The sequence below is a fragment of the Acanthopagrus latus genome, chromosome 8 (genome assembly GCF_904848185.1).
Source record: "Acanthopagrus latus isolate v.2019 chromosome 8, fAcaLat1.1, whole genome shotgun sequence".
Classification (NCBI taxonomy): Eukaryota; Metazoa; Chordata; class Actinopteri; order Spariformes; family Sparidae; genus Acanthopagrus; species Acanthopagrus latus.
In genome coordinates this window covers 3341581-3359254 of record NC_051046.1, presented here as the reverse complement: position 1 = coordinate 3359254, position 17674 = coordinate 3341581, and the positions used below count along the sequence as shown (strand labels likewise).

The 17674-nt window shown below is 47.1% G+C and overlaps 1 protein-coding gene across 3 annotated transcripts in view; it reads left to right on the top strand.

Moving 5' to 3' along the window:
• Positions 1-17674, top strand: part of dusp8a (dual specificity phosphatase 8a) — a 47601-nt gene that overhangs the window by 4563 nt on the left and 25364 nt on the right. For 2 of the 3 annotated variants that reach the window (XM_037107661.1, XM_037107663.1), the window contains exons 2-3: positions 3977-4407; positions 14949-15087. In XM_037107661.1, the coding sequence (XP_036963556.1) occupies positions 4171-4407; positions 14949-15087 (376 nt within the window). In that variant the 5' untranslated portion in view covers positions 3977-4170. Of the gene's footprint in view, positions 1-3976; positions 4408-14948; positions 15088-17674 lie in introns of those variants that run through there. The other variant, XM_037107664.1, reaches the window with a different exon arrangement.

Here is a 17674-nt window from a genome sequence, read left to right as displayed (position 1 = left end):
ATCTGTTTTAAATTTGGTTAAAAATGATCCTGAAAAGGTTTTGAAAAGCTTGAAATCGCAGGTTTCAACAAGATATGATATTATATCGAAGTATTTGCCGATATAACAAAGTCTGTCACGATTTCTGTTTGTTTCGATACAGGCGCCTGCGATCGATATGAGACAGATCTGTTACATTTATATTGACTCACAAAAATAACAACTAAATTAAGATTTGACAGTTTTATTCTTGACTTCTGTTGCATAAAAAGAAAGCTTTGTTTAAAAGGAGCTGCACAGGGACGGAAACGGTGCCACAGATGTGCCTGTGGAATTTCAAAATAAAGGCGTATCTTCACGATGGCGGTGATATGAATCGATGCTATTGAGTCGCTGATCATTAAATCGATATATAGATCCGTTACACCCCTAATGGTTATTTGTGTACACCCTGGGTCATACATGAGAATGTTAACATTATGCTTTAACATATTGTCTTCTGTGGGGTGATACGTGTGTCTGAAGGTAGATCCAGATATCTAAATTCCTCAGCTAGTTGGAAAACCTCTTCAGAATGGACCCGTCGATCTGGTTCCGCTGCCTTCAGCCGGGACTTCAGGTGTAACTGCTTTGCTTCAGCCTCGAGGAGGCGTTCAGCCACGTCCGCCCACAACTTTTGGACTACGCTTTTGGGAAAGCGATCAGAAGGATGTTGTTTCTCACCCGGGTCAGGGTTTGGATGGGTCGGACCAGATGTCACAAACATTTCTCATCATCACCACGTCGACCGCCTCGCTGCTGAATCTCATCCTTTGTTATTTAAGCGAACACTTCGTCGTCGTCCCGCAGCTGAAGTTGTGAGAGTATGTAACGCTGTCAGCTTTTAGCTTGTATCCTGATTCAGCGTCAGCACCAGTAGCATCCCGACGCCATCGCCCTCCTCGTGCCCCCTGCTCGCCCCAACCGGGCTGTTTCTATGGCAACCACAGAATCTGCTCCGGGCCTGTACACACTGTCTCGGTCTCTTCTCTCTCTCTCTCTCTCTCTCGCTCTCTCATCTCGGCTTGTTTTCCTCCGTTCAGCCGGAGCCTCGCAGCGAGCTCCTGGCCGCTGCCTATTTTAGTTCCAGGAGCTTGTTTGTTTTTGCGTCTTATTGTTTTTCTGCCTGGATGCAAGATGGAGGAAGAGAGACGGTTTTGCATGAGGGGGGGTCGGGCTGTTGTGCTGAGTAAGCACACTGAGGTTTGTGCTCTCTCCTCGTATCGTTCATCATCATCATCATCATCTTCTCTGTCTCTCTCTATCCATGCTCTAATATTTTCCCTTGTCTTGTGTCTTTTTTTCTGCTTCCTTGTGCTTCCTCCTGTCGTCTGCCACACAAACAGGGTCCACTGGGAGCGAAGTTATCATTGGATGGTTGTCTCGCGGCGTAGAAAGGTGCAGAGCACCAGTCTCTCCCTCTCCCTGCCGCCACACATGTAAACCTGCACACCCCTCCCCTCCCCGTCCTCGTTCACTGCACAAGAGCAAGAAAGAGTAATAGAGGAGGAAGGAGGGATTCAGAGAGAAAAAGTGAGAGAGAGAAACAGAGAGAGAGAGAGAGTCTGGGCGGGTGGGAGAGCAGTCGCCATTAGACATATGCAGCATCAGATGTTGTGCTCAGCGGCAGGGAAACAGAAAAAGAGGGAGAAGGATTCACACCCCTGGAAAGTTGTGTTGTTAGCTGCTTGGCTAAAGGGCTCCGCGCCATATAAGGTATGGTATAACAGGTGATGGGGCAGGTCGTAATGTGGCAGGCAGGGGCTGTTGGTGGTGGGGGTGGGGGTGTGCTGGCGTTGCAGCTCCGCTCAGTGGTTTGTGCAGAATGGCTGCTGGGCTGCACATCATGGAGTAGTGGGGAAATGTCACTGTGTCAGTGTGTTCCTGCAGGTCACAACATTGTGCTCTGCTGGAAGAAGAAAAAAATAAAATCCCACATTCATTCTTCGCCGTGACACAGAGAGACGAGAGATTAACTGGATTTATTAGTCTGTGTGGCTTTCTCAAGATATAAGCTGCATTATGTCGGTCCAGAGGACTGTGTGTACGACCTTCTCCACTGCATGACTCGACTATCCTACATTTTTTTTAATCTGACCGAGATGTGTGTGTCCGTTCCGGCTTGTTTGTGTCTGCTGCACATGCCTTCACTGTACAGTAGCTTCTTTCTGATGCAGCAGCTGTTTGGCTGTGTTTACAGTGCAGGCAGTTGCTACTGTCTATCTCGATTTTCCTCCATGTTCCAGTGCAGCCGCGCTTGCATCAGGTACGTTGCCAGGCAGCAACAGCATGTGTACATCTATGCTGAGGCTCGGCCCAGCTCGGCCTGTAGCAGACGTGTGATTATCCCCTCCACATCCACGTCTCAGGCTCCGTGCAGCCGTCTCAGTCTGTTCATGAAAAATTAGTGATTTTTTTTTTTTCTGTTACTCTTTCAAGCGCTCTCTTTATCTCTTTCCTCCTCGCTCCATCCTCACAGCCGTCCCCTCCCTTACCTTGAGCCGGCTGAGTTGCTAGGCTGGAGAGATTCTGGGTGAAAAACATCCTTTGTTACCTCCCTGCACGGCGCTGGAGTCAGAACAGAGGTGAAAAGTTGCAGAGCAGAGCTGCCTGGACGTCTTCCCGAGACACTCCTGATCAGAAGACCCTCCTTCTGCAAAATGTTTTTATTTTTCTGCTTCATGTACAGTTAGATGCTTATCTTACTGTTTCCTGTCACCTACATGAAGCACTCTTATTATCTTTGGCTCGCTGTTTTGCCGTTTCTCCCTGTGGCTTCCCCCCTTTTCTCCCCACTTTAATGATGTGATTAGCGCGATGGTGTTAAATTATGCCGAGGCTTTAATGTATTTCTGCTTCATCTCGCTCCACGATCTGTTTTCTGCACCTCTATCAGTCGTACTCTCCCTTTTCAGCCGCGGTTTAAAGCTCCCGTTTAGGCTTTGGGGTAAATGAGAGGAGGCCCATTCATTTTTCATGACACCATGTGCCCGTAGATGAATAAAACAACACGACTGCATTCACATTCTGACCTTCTCACTTGTCGCATGACACCTGGTTGGCCGAGGAAGTGGTCCTCGACCTGCGCGGAGCTCTTATTCGTATGTTTTACCTGCGTTTTTTGTCGTATTTCTTCTCTAGTCGTTGAATGTGTGTGGACGGGGAGGAGATCAGAGTGATTGGTAGTGATAGATGGGACGAGGCAGTTCGTCAAGTTTATGGACGGCTCTCTGCAACACACACACACGCTCATTCACACGCACACACACACACACACACACACGCTCATTCACACGCACACATACACAGGATGTCACACAGGCTGTTTGCCTGTGTCCAGACCTGCTCTCTGAATTCCCCCAGCTTAATTTATCTCACGCCCTCAGTTTCCTGTTTCATGAGCTGCCGTACAAGAGACCCTCGATCAACAACAACCAACCTTCACACACGCTTGCACGGACACGCACACATGCACGCACGCACATGCGTTTGACTGTCGTGCACGTCTAATTTAAGACTTTGGATGTGTGATACTGTCAGATCTCAGGACTGACAAATCCCGGCGGATGATCCAGCCGGCTTTTAAGCCTTTAAATAACTCTTATATTCTTGTTTTGCATTGTGACTATTTTTAATATTCAAGATGCTCAAAGTCAGCTGATCAAAGATAATACAGATGCACAAAAATACAACTTGCGCTCGGCTGCGGTTTTGGAATGAATGCGAAATGAACCCGTCGCCTTGCAGCAGCGGCGTCTGGACGGTTTTTATTTGTTGGACTTGGTGTGAGTGGGCGAGCTCGGGACGAGAGGTGATCGCGCCCTTCACGTCCGATCATCAGCTGTCTCGTCATCAGCATCTCAGAGCTGACAGTGGCACTTCTGAATGTCACTGCTGGCCAGTAACAGCATTGAAGTAAATAATTCTTCCTTTCTAACGCTTCCATTTTCTGTTTCAGGCAGCATGGATCTCTCAGCGCCCGCTCCCCTGGTAGCCCTCCTCCTCCGCTGACCTCACTGCCGCCTCATCCTCCTCCTCCCTTGTCTCTTCCTCCACCTTTCCCTCTCTAATCAACCCCTCTTCCTCCACACCCCGTTCCCTTTGCTACCTCACGTCTGCGACCCGGGGCGACCACTGCACCCCTCCGACATCATGGCAGGGGAGAAAGGGCCGACCAAGAGAAGCGCCATGGACATCAAGCGCCTGGCGAGCCTCATCCAGAGAGGAACGGGTCGTTTGCTGGTGATCGACAGCAGGACGTTTTCCGAGTACAACGCGTCGCACGTGCAAAGCGCCGTCAACGTCTGCTGCTCCAAGCTGGTGAAGAGGCGACTGCAGCAGGACAAGGTGTCCGTCACTGAGCTGCTGCAGCCCAACGGCAAAGTGAAGGTGAGTGAGATCTTAGAAAGCCTTTCCTGGATCCCCACCAACCCAATAATCCAGCACAAAATCCCTGCCACACTGCGAACTGTTGTTGTTTTTTGTTCGTTGGTCACACACGACCAAAACCCTGTTAAAATCTGAGTATATGAATGAAAATGCATGAGAGAAGAAAAACCTCCTGCATATGAGGGCTGGAAATTAAAACAGTGCGTTCACAGTACAGTGCCCGAGTGCAAGTCAGCCTAATGTTGCTCGTTTTGCAGCAGAGGCAGCAGAATTTGCACAGGAATGCAAAGCACGAATGCAGCAGGAACTTCTGTGACAAAATATCCTGTATATCCTGAGCGACAGGAAATATGTTGGTCTGCAGCTCACGGGTTAAAGTCTCCTGTACATCAGCAGAAAAGCAATCCTGTAAGTGTCGTGTGTGTGTGTGTGAGAGGAAGTTCACTGTGTGTTTCTTTGTTATTTAGAAATACAGGAGACACTCGAGTTGTGACAGCAGGAGCAACACTGACTCCTTAACATCTCCGCGGGGTTCTTCTCAGAACATTTCCGACAGCCCAACCCGCGTGCCGCTCCGGTTCTAGCTCGGCCTCCTCCGTGCTTCACCACATCGGCAGGGTGCTATATTTGGCGGGCGGACAGGCGGGCGTACTGTAGGTGCGTCGCTTATCAGCGGCCCTGTAATCGGATCCTCGCATTTTCCATGACTTCTCCTGCGAATATGACAGCCTTTTTTTCCATGGCCTGTCCACCCCGTGGCATGCTGTCTCCTGTATTTTTAGTCACTGTGTGAAACTGAAGGAACTCTGCGAGGGGAAACCTAAGCAGGGAGGAGGAAGGGGGTGAAGTTTGTGTGTTTCATGTGTGTGGGATGTGTTTCGCGGCCGTGTGTAGTTGTGCGCGTGAGTACATCAGCCGACATTTCTACACGATCGGACGAAGCCGAGGAAGATCTCTGGCTGGTGAAATCTTCCTCGTGCCGCTCGTTCTTCAGATCTTTTATTTAAGGTTGCAACACAGCACAATAAAATGCTGAATCACTGAGGCCGCCGATGACACGTAACGAGTGATTAAAATATCTTTCCAAGGTGTGACGCGTTGGGTTTGAATGGCAGTCAATAAAATGACATTGCTTTTTGTTTTTGTTGTTTTACTTCCTGGTTGTCAGGAGCAGCAGGTAGCAGGAGTTTGACCCGCAACGCATCTCCGCCTGCTGAACCCACTTTACCAATGTGATTTATTGCTGGCTCCTGTTTTATGCACCCATAGATACAGTATCAGTCCCCAGAGCGGCAGCGAACAGACTGACTCTGTGTTTCCATTTGGTGCTCAGCCTGAGAGCTTTAATCACCAAAAAAAAAAAGAAAAAAAAAACACGCCCTGCCCACCAAATGGCAAATAATTACACATTATTGCTGTAGATTATTGCTTTTGCCGCTCCTGTTGGATTACAGCTTACGCTTGTAGGTGACTGACACTTTCCTTATGGTCAGACGGTAAAAATGGAGGAGAACTGTGGATTATTGTTTCTTTCTCAAGTCAAATGACCTCCAGTTCAGCTAATAGCGTCTGTATAATTGGTACATTGGCGGAGAGTCCCCACACGCCTGCTGTTTCTCACCGATTCTCTGTTCTACCAATTAGTTCTAATTCAGCTTTATTGCGAGGGCTTCTGGCACTGGAGCCCACATGCCTTTCTTCTCACTCAAAAGTTGCCACTATTAACTTTTGGACGAGGAACTTGTATAACACCTCTTGTGTTGGTTGCATGTACCTGAAGGCCACACGGGGGATCCTCTGCATCTCATGACTCATCCCCGGTGGAAAAAGTTCCTAGTTTTGCTCAGATAATGTTTTGAGGTTGTGATGATGCATGTCCTGCTCCTGGAGTCTACAGACTGAAGCAGCAGGAAGAAAAAGAAAAAAAAAAACAAGGCAAACAAAAACGAAAGCTGGAGCTGCAGGGCTGTGGCGTGTGAGAGGTTTTTTTTTTTTTTTTTCGAGTCAGACTTTGAGTTTCATTACTTGAGTCAGTGCTGCAAGCTTGACTGTGTTTCTACACCGGGTCTGCTGGGTCCATCTCTGTGTGAGGCCCAGTGGTTGGCCGGTCTCACACTGTGGCACCCCATGGAGCCGTGTTTCCTCCTGAATTCGCTCTATTATGATCTAATGTCTGTCTGTCTCCCACAATCTTGCATCTTCCTCCATCATTAATTCCTTTTTTTTTTACCGCTTCCTCTTCCTCTCCCTATCTGGTGTTGCCCCAAGGCTGGTTTGTCATCATCCATTCCCCCCCAGTAAAGAGGATAAGGCTTGCGATTAATGCTAGGCTGGATAAAGCTGGAACTAGCCGTGTGAGAGAGGAGGGCCCGACGGACCCCGACTCTTTTGTTATTGGCTAAGCATGACATCATCCCTTTTGTGCGGCCACTGGCAGGCCGCGGGCTGGGCACGTGCAGACTGGCTGTGTGGTGTTAAAGCCGGCTCCCAGCTAACCCCTCACACACACACACACACACACACACACACACACACACACACACCATCCTCTCTACCCCCCACATGGCTCTGAGCATCGCCAGGAGCCGCCTCAGCCGGCCAAGACAGCAAAAGACACCATTGTGGCTCTTTGTTGGGGAAGTGAATGCAGGAAGCGGGAGAGCAGCACTGAGGGTATTCATGGATGGGCTGCAGCCTCCCGCCTCCTCCCCGGCTGCCTCCCGCCTCACATCCCATTGAGCGCTAATAGCCTGCATCCCCCAAGGCGCTGCACTCACCCTCTTTCATAGAAGCTCCCAACGCTTCAGTTAACTGAGCTGAATGAACATCCATGAGCAGCACAGCGGCCATCAAAATGGTGTCCTCTTTCTTCTCTCCTTTCACGTCCCATCCCCTTCATAACCTCTTTATTTATGCTGTCTATTAATGTAGGTCAGAGCGAGCTGGATACAGTAGGTTAGGTGATGGTGGACCTCTGCTGGGAGAGGGATGGCACAGGCTTAGTTTGGAACAGGGCTTCCTCGTGCCTTTTCTGAGGGCAGGCGGCTGGTTTCTTGGCTTAAGCCTGGCTAATCCCTGCTGCTGCGGCGGGGACAGCCGGCCAGGCAGGCCTGACAGATGGACCCAGAGGTTTTCGCTTCCAGCAGCCGGCCCGGGGAAGCACCCGTCCTCCTGTACGTACGTGGGCCTGGACTCTCTGATGAATGGGACCGGGAGTACAGGCAGACGCTCCTCATACAAGCTGTCAGGGGGAACTTTAAATATTTATGGCCGCGAGCGTGTTTCAAGTCTCGGAGGCCGTAGTTTTGTGGATTGTGCGGCACGAATAGAGCATCGCATTTTTCCTGTGATTTAGCATTTTTTTGATCTAAACTCAACAACCAGCCCGATCGGCACACTGACCCAGTTAAGTGGATCAGGTATCAGCCAGATGTGACCCATCCACATCAAAATGTTCTCGGTTTCTGTCCGTGACCTTCTAAAATTGAGTGTTTCCACAAACGAAAACGGATTACGTTGACTTCCGAACATGTGTGGAGTGTACAGATGTTACAATTTGGAAAAAAAGTGTGTGTATCGGATCGGGAATCTGCCCAGAACTAGAATCAGCACTGAGTACTCCTAGATGACGACCATTGATTATAAAAACCTGATGTATCTTTGAGACATTAGTCAGTGTGTTAATTGATAATGAATTAAGTGTGTGATACTCTGCTGCTGCTTCTCTCTGTTTTTAAGGTGAATACTTATAATTTCTACGCTGCTGTTTGGATTAAACAAGCAGTTCTGTGTTGGGCTTCGTCAACAATAATCTAAAAGATGAATCAGCAGGTTAAGTTAAAATGTTGAGTTAAAAACATCCTCTCTTCCTCCGTTGTGACCGGTGACGTTACAAACGCCGAGCACTCACACGGATAATTATTTCTGCGCCGGTGTTTTCAGTGAAGTCCTTCAGCGGTAATGGCGCTCTGATACGTGTTGTATAACGACACACTCATCAGCTGTTGTTGTTCGGTGTAATGGCGAGCAGCGGTAAAGGGAGAGCCGGGCGATGGGTTTGTGATCTCGTCTGTAATTTTGTTTGGCAGGACTGGCAGAGTGCCCCGCTGTCTCGCTCAGAGGGGAGACTGCACGTGACCCGCTAATGCATTTATGCAATGAAGAAGATCTTCCATCAGTTCCACTGTGACGCACCGTGTGTTGTGTTTATCCTCCGCGGAAATGCTCCGGCCGTATTGGTGCGTGATGAGGAAGAATCAGGGGCGAGTATCAGTGAGACTGAGGGAAACATAAACAACATGATTGTGTTCTTACAGTGTCAGACTGGAGGGTAAAAGCACCGATGACGTCTCTGATGGCCTGTCACAGGAACTACTTTTGTGATATACCGGTAATTGAAGACCATTTCATGCTTTTCACATAATGAAAACATGTTCTATAGTAACAGAATCATATTGCGATCACAGATTGTGATTGCCGTGTCACTGATGATTAGTGGGAATGATCAGTTTCCATTTTCACTGAAAACAAACCCATTAAAATCACAATAATGTGACCAAACTGTCATGTTTTCTTACATCACTGCAGTGCTTTAATAACGCTGTTTTGTAAAACCACACAATCTAAAATAAATACATAGATTGGACTGTTATCAACAATGTAATTTAAATGAATATTAAACATTTAGAGGTGCAGAGAGTTACTCTTGAGCTTAAACATGCTGCCAGTCCAGTTTTTTGACATTTTCTCCTGAGGTCAGGTTCGAGGCCGCGTCCCAAATAGTTGAGTCGTTACGATATAAACGAGGTTTTCATAATCGTATCGTCCTGAACACAGATGTTCCCTGTGTGGTTATTTCAAAACTAAGTGCAACACATGATGCATCATCTGCCCCGACAGTAGCTTCAGAGCCGAGAACTTCAGCTGATGACTCACTGCGTGGATTGTTTCCCAGATTACCCAGAAGGCAAACTCTGGGAATTTTTTCGTATGTTTCATTCACATTTTTTTTTTTTTTTCCCTTCTGCCAAGTTCAAACAAAGACGCTGTAGCTGGCGGTGTTTTTTTTTTTTGTTCTACAGAGCCGGATATGTCATGTGTTTGCTTTGATGAGGTCACGGCATGAATCATTGTTTGCTCTTAAGATCCTTACTGTTTGACACACACACACACACACACACACACACACACACTCTGGGTTTAGTTTCAGACTGTAGGAGTGAAGGTTTATGTTCAAACATTTATTTTTAATTCATGGAAGCAGATGAAAGATGGAGGGAACGATTCGCAGATGATTTGCAGAAATTAAATGTGGTTTTCATTATATACATAGTGACGAGGGTGACGCGGTGGAACCGGATTTACAGCATGCATGTGCTCTTTATAGACAGCAATTTAGTGTGTGTGTGTGTGTGTGTGTGTGTGTGTGTGTGTGTGTGTGTGTGTGTGTGTGAGAAATTGTACACTTGTATGTAAATATTTACAGGCGTTACTTGCGTATATGCATGTGTAATCGACAGTATGTGGAGCCTGGTGTGTAAATATATACGTGTGTGTGTGTGTGTGTGTGTGTGTGTGTGTGTGTGTGTGTGTGTGTGTGTGTGTGTGTGTTAAAGTCCTCTGACATTCAGGGGTGTGACGGTGTGACCAGATCAGGTGACCACACCTCTTTAAATGATCAGGGATGAACTCACACTGCACATGAGGCATCAGGGACTTTCACCACACTGACACATCCTCGTCTGAAACACACACACACACACACACACACACGCACACACGCACACACACACACACGTGACACAGACAAGTGGTTTAATACTGTACTATTGAGGACTTTCCACTTATGACAAAACCAGACTAAGGTGAACACACTGATTGCAGATTTTGTGCTACTTTGCTTTTCATGACACGTCAGGAAAACACCTAAAACACACTCTGGTGTTTTTTACTTACATTTCTGTTTGTGCAAATGCATTTAGATCATTCTTCAGTTTCATATTTTAACAGAAAAGTCTGCAAAAAACAACTATTTAACTAAAAAGGAAGTTTTATGGTGGTGTCTGTTGGTGGTGTCTGGTGTCAAATTTGGTCCAAAAATATATTTATTTTACAATAAATATCTTTAAAGGCTGTATTCTCAAAATCCTTTTTCCGTTACACACTGAGCCACAAATCTCCACTTCAGTAGTTTTTATTTTAACACATATTACCTAATTTTTCAGTTTTATTACTTAATCAAAGCCTGATTCAATATTTTATACCTAAAACATGTTAATTTAATTATTTTTTCGTGGTTTATGGAGCGATAAAAAGAGATATTTCTGACCCGAAATGAACTCTGTAAAAACCTTAAACTCTAAATGAAACAGAAACTTATAAAACATTTGAGACACTCACTGTTTATCACTGTACTTTTGAGGACTTTCCACCTCTGACCAGGACAATCAAACACTACAGGTGAAAACATTGTTTGGTCATTCGCTGGTTAGTTTGAAAGATTTTCCATAGAAAAGTGGGAAAAAAAAGTCCCAAACACTTAACACACTGTCATCGTATTTCCTTTAGTTAAGTATACAGACTACTTCCTGTTTACAAAGGCTCGTGCGTTCCTCAGTGTACGTGACTGGAGCTAAGATGCTTCTCTTGTATCATTGCTGAGATATTTCCCCTGTTCACCTGCGACATCTGACCCTGTTACCTGAACACTTGACTCCTCACACAGATAGAAGCCCAGCGACTCTGTGACCCACACATCACACCTACGCACATGGACGTGGCAGCTGCCGGTGCCAGTCAATGACATCATCTGGCCCCCCGGGGAGGGGTGGTGGTATCTTTACAGGGGCAGGTGGTATATGTCGCACCATGTGTGGTGGAGTCTTTAACCGACTGCTTGGAGAGGTCACTGCCTGTTGCAGCAGCTCCTCCTGTTAGCATGTCATGTTCTGTATGTAGCGTCAGGTGTTTTCTGCAGCGAACAAATCAGAACTCACAGGTGTGATTTCTTCTCCCGTGTCACAGCCCGAGCTGTTAGCTGAGGCGAGTTCGTGCCGCGTTCCACGTTGTTTTCTGCGGGACATCCCGGAGAGGACGCGCTGAGAGGACCCAGACTGCGCTTCAGGAATGCGGGGGCCATTTTTAGACTGTTTGTGCTGATGTTGTGTCACCGGGCCGCTTCACACACAAACACACATAGTGTCTCGCTCAGCACTGACCTTGTCACTGGTCAGCAGCACTGCTGAGGTCGGAGAGACGGGGGGGGGGGGGGGGGACCATGTCTCACTTACTGGACATGCTGGGACTGTTTCCACAATTTTTCCAGAGATGTGTTTTGTTGCCAAGCTCTGCCCGTCATCTATGTTTCATGGTGTGTGTGTGCATGTGTGTGTGTGTGTGTTCAGTCCCTGCAGAGGAGCACTGACAGTAAGGCCGAGCCCTGACTCACAGCTCCGTGTCAGGGCTTGGTTTCCTCCCACTCCTTGTATATTTTATAACAAGGGGTCAGTAAGAAACATGCAGGGAGTTTTATCTCTTCCCAGCCCCCTCACTTTTCCTCCGTTCATGTGATTAATACAAATGCGAACACTTGTCCTACTGGCTCTCTTCCACTCTCTTGTCTTGCTGACTGGAGAAAAACAAGCTCTCCTGCTGTGATGCCAGCCTTTCAGATCCTTCGATGGAAGTCCAGGTGCAGGAGGATCGTAGCGTTTTGCCTGCCAGCGCCACCGTCTGTCTACAGCTGCTGGTCCTCCTGCTTCAGTTTCCCCCCCTCTCATCCCCATCTTAGGCTTCCTTCCCCTCCATCTTTCCCCCTCACCTCTCTCTGTTTCCACCACCTCCTCCCTTTTTTTTCCTCCTGGCTGCCAGTGGCATTCCTTGTTTACCTGCAGTGTGCATGCGTCAGAGCGCCTGGCCCAGGCACAGTAGTAGTAGTGATGCTGTAGCACTGCAGAGGGATGAGGGATCTGTACCACACTGCTGCAGTCTGACAGCCAGCCTCCCGCGCTCCCTCGGGTCGTTGACCTCTAACACTGCAGCAAACTCTGTGCATATCATGTACTGAGATGGAAAAGTTTTTAGCTTTAAGCTTTAATCCGATAACTAGTCTATTTGTTTTATTATTCATACACAAAGAGGTGAGAGTGGAGGTGTAATTTCATCCTCTCAGCTGAAACAGTGAATGATATCTCCGCCTTTTACTAAACTACAGATTAAACCAACTGTTCGACCGTTAACTCCGTCCTTTCCAGCTGACTTGTAGTTCATTTGTGACATTATATCAACAAAAACAAGAACTTCAAGAAAGTGGTAGTTAGTAATTGCAGAGAGTGAGATCATGTGTCTGTCTGCGTCCTCAGAAAAAAATACTTGCGAGTGAAGATGAGTGACTCACCGCTGGTCCGACAGTGACTAACAGGCTGATTAACAGTTCTATTTTTACCGCGGTTTTCAACCTAGAAGTCAAACTTTTTTTTGGAAAGACGACAAATAAGACCCCTGAGTATCTTATCGTACAGGGTGTGTGTATTTCTGAATGCACGTATAGTTAAAGGCCCGTGTAATCCTCAAGCGTTCGGAGCAGGCGCCCAAAATAGATCCGATCCCATTAGGATTATTAGCCAAAATTATCCAGGGTTAGTAAAGATGGAGGGTGCAGGGGATTAAAGACAGAGAGACATGAAGATAACGAGCCACGGGGTAGGTAAGGAAGAATTTGGCAAATGCTGTGGATTTAAAAAAAGACATATTATGTTTTGCCGTTTGACCTTTTTAACTTTCAAAACATTTTACACGCTCAAGAACATTGACAGAAAGCAAGAAAAGAAAAGCTAGTTTAGCACATCCAAATCAATTTAGCACAGCTGTTTTGTTGTTGTTGTTGTTGTTGTTGTTGTTGTTGTTGTTAGCGATGCTGGCTCAGGTGTGTGTGAACTGACCTATCAGAGGAGCCTGGGTTATCAGGAGGAGGGGCCTTAAAGAGACAGGAGCTAAAACAGACAGGGCAGTATGATAGCAGCCTTTAAACCTCTTCCAGTAATATATAAATAAAATGAAGACCTTCAAAATAAGCCTAATATGTCTACTTAAAGATCTGTAGCACTGACAAATCATCTCAGTATTTTCTGGGGATATTACATTCCTTTATTATGTAGTCGACAGTCTGGCAATTACAGGGACATCAGGCTCATCAAGGCACCTCCACAAGCCAAAACTCTGCAATCTAATTAGTGAGCATGTAAAACTTTGAAGACGTTGTTGAAATTCTCTACAGGCGTCACAACTGTGTCATCAAAATGTGTTAAAGACAAGAAGACAAGCTGTCTGAAGTCGCTCAAAGAACAAAGCCACATGATGTGTGTTTCTCAGACTGTCCTGCTGTCGTGTTAGTAGTCGGTGCTGGATGCAGGCAGGCAGAGCTAAACCACCACCGCTGCTGAGTAACTTTGTGACCAGCCTTCACGGACTGACCTTGTCCTGTCTAAATCACCTGCGTGGCTGTCTGCCCGGGCGCTCTGCTGCAGCTGCTCTGTAAGCAGAAACATGGTCGGGCACACTGTGTGCCTGTGTGAACCGCGAGCTATCATCACCCGTGTGCCTTTCAGCATACAGACGGTGAAGACAAGACGAGCGTCACGCTCAGAGAAACTGCAGTTCTTGGATGAAGGTGGCGTGCTGCATGTGGAGGTAAACAAAGGAATGTGATGGATTACTCTCCTCCTGCATCCTTCTCCATCTCTTTCCCTGCCCCGCTCCACCAGCTAACCCCACCCCCTTCATCCTCTCCCTTCCACTGGCTCTGCTGCCTCCTCCCTCTCTCCTCTCTCGTCCAGTGGCGGCTCAATGATGCAGTGATTCATAGCTGCAGTAGGCGCTGCCTGACGGTCATGTGACCAAAGCCTGCCTGACAACATGGGGAACAACACAGCGCGGCACATGCACATGCTCACACTCTTTATTGCAAACGCACACACACACACAGGCAGCAGAAGGACGCATGCTCACATCATCTCATCTTTCTCCCGATCTGACGGCAACAGCATCACGCTGATGCACGGATGAACGTCTACGCCCTTCGCAACACATCTAGCATTTGTGTTTTCACCGACATCGCCTGTCAAACAGCCCTCCCAGCAGTATCTGCACAGTAAATGCTGGCGTCACAGCTGCATAGTGCAACACTCAGCCGTCATGCATTATTCATAATCTTTATATCCTCATAACTGGAGAATCAGCTGCAGTTCATCCTGCTGACTGCTGCAGTCTCGTGCACGCTGAGTGTTTATTGTTGTAACTCCCAGCAGTGTGTTTTTGCTGCCTGCTGCTTCCTGGTGCATGCTAGGGCGGCAAAATGGTCAAGTGTTTGGGGAAACATGCATAATGTATAAGATGTGTTTAATGTCCTGTTGTTGCACTGTCAGATAAGCCTACCAGTCGTATTAACAAACTCTTCCTTGTTGGTACCGGCAGCGTGACATACTTTCCACAATAGCACTGAAAACCAACTCTCCTCACTTCCTTGTTGTTTATTCTGTGTGCAGGTGGAGCTGGGCAGGAAGCAGGAAGTGGTGGTTTACGACCAGAGCTCCAAGGAGGCGGGACATCTGTCCAAAGATGGCTTCGTGCACATTCTCATGGGAAAGTTGGAGGGCACCTTCCACAAAGTCTCTCTGCTCACCGGTATGTGATTGTGTGTGAAGCGAGAGTCTGTCATGTCTTTTCTTTCTTTTCCCTTTTTTTTTTTTTTATTATTTCTCTATCACCCTCCTTCTGTCGCACGGTGGACAGGTGTGATCCCCGCCTGGTTTGAGCACAGATGTCCTTCCACAGTTTGCTCAGCAGATGTCACTGACGAGCACAAGTGTTCGTCTCCTCAGTGACGTTATTCGAGTTGTTCCTTCTTTCTTAACTGGCGCTGAGACTTCCAGAGGTATGGGGATGGAGATGGAGGAGCGAGAGGAGGAAGAATAACAGCACACAAAGCCCCTCTGATGACTCTTTGATGTTTAAGCTTCTCCGGAGTCGTTCTCTTCCCCCCCCAGCATCACCAAAATAAAGCCGAAGCTTAACTTCAATCCTGTGGCCTTATTTACCGCAGTTATTATCCTGTCATAGTGTCCACTAAGCACACTAAGACTTATAATTGAGCCCCAGCAAGACTGTTAATAGCCTCATTGAGTTAATAACATCTCGATTGCGGTGGCTGCATTTTTATTTTTTATTTTTTTAAAGGGACGACATTAAGCGGCCGTTCTGCAGCCGAGGCTTATGAACGCGTCCCAAATGTGTCAGCGCAGAAAAGGGGGGGGGAGTAATCTGCCTCCGTCAGGATTGGAAATGAGACGGCAGAGACATGCTGTTCAGGGCAAATCTGTGCTCTCCTCTCCACATCCTCAAATTCTTCTCCTCCTCTCGGTTCTCTCTCTCTATCGCTCTCTTCCTCTCCGCTGGGAGATTAACACTTTTTCCTGAGTCATTCATAGATGCCGAGGATTGCCTCAAAGCGCTCGAGCTCCACAATTAGTCACAGTCACTGAGATGTACTGAGCACATGCTCAGGCTGGGTGCACCCGCATATACTGCACCCACACACACACACACACACACACACACTCATGGCCATGTTCTATATCACACACACTCACACACACACACACACACACACACACACTCCCAGTGATTGTCTCTGAAAGCTGGGATTTTCCTCCTCAGCTTTTTTGATCACCCCTCTTTATAAAAAAAGACCTCTTGTCAGCGTTTCCCTCCTCCTCCTCCTCCTCCTCCTCCTCCTTCTTCTTCTTCTTCTTCTTCTTCTTCAGCTCCATCACTTACGTTTTTTCAGGAGAAAGAAAGCAAAAAAAAAAAGATCACACGTCTTCCGTTTCTGTCCCCCCGCTTTTCTGCTGTTTCCACGACAACAGTGGCAGAGAATATATTCCCCAGAAGGACTCAGCCAATGGCGTCGGCTGTTGTTTGGGTGGTTGTATTATCGGGGTCAGTGGAGCTCGCAGCCTGTGTCTGTGCATGCTAGATGGTTATATGCGTGTATGTGGGCGGGACGGGAGGTGTTGCGTGCACACGTATGCATGCATACATGTATTCATGCAGGATTACGTGTGTGTGTGTGTGTGTGTGTGTGTGTGTGTGTGTGTGTGTGTGTGTGTGTGAGCTGCAGGATCTGTTTGTGTGCTGCAGAGTTTCCATGAGAGAGATGGCGTGAGAGACGAAGACGAGGAAATGGTTGCCGGGGAATTTTGAAGGCTTTTTGAACAAATCGCTTTAATTAACGAGCCCTGATGCTAATTAGCAAATGTATGGGGGGGGACTGGTTTGATCATGGGTATTAGTTCTGTGTGAAGTCTTTGTTTTACAAGCAACAAAAGAAAGGAGCCTGTCGTCTGAATGTTGCACATCTTCATATATCTATATCAGCAACTGAGGTCACGCTTTGCCATCTTCACACCGCAGAGATACAAAGTCAACTCCTGAAATATTTGGTGCACTTTCAGGATTGTTTCGGCCACATTTAATTAAACGGTTAAGTTATGTGTCAAACTGAGAAGCGAAACAAACCTCCAGCTTCTGATCTGATGCTTTTTCTCTCCTGTTTTCTATCACTGTGAGGTGAGAAGTGAGTATTGTAGCCAGCTCCTTTTATTACACAGGCGCAGTGTTGTTAAATATAGAAGAGCTTGTAGAAGTCGGATCAGGAAGATGTGGAAGTTATTATGTTTTTTATAGCTGGAGATGTTTGTGATTTCAGGATTGTGTTGATTGTGGTTTTCATGTTGAACGTCGGTGATTCTTTGTGTTTTTATAATCTTGTTTTCACTTCAACTTGTCTTCTTTGAATCTTTCTTTTTTTGTTTTCTGATAATCCACAAACAAAATCAATAGGGGAAGTAAGACGAGTCCTCGACTGGCTCTGAGAGGCAAGCAAGCTGCAAACTGATTGGAACAAAACCTGCAACAAGCCTGTCTGAGCTGACGATGCTGTTTGCAGTAAAAACTCAAGTGCTTTCTAGCCGGGAGTCTTTCCTTCTCTAAATACTTAAAGACGTCATCGTAGTTTCTTCTTCCTTCCTTTCTCTCCTCATTCCTGCCTTTACTTGGCTTTACTCCAACCTCACCTCATGAAGATTCAAGGTGCAGTAAAATTACAAACAGTAATCCTCCTCCCCCTCTCTCTCCCTTCATCCTCTTTTTCTTTATCCTCCCTCTCCTCCCCCCTCTACCTTCCTCTTTTCCACACCCCTCTCCCCCGCTG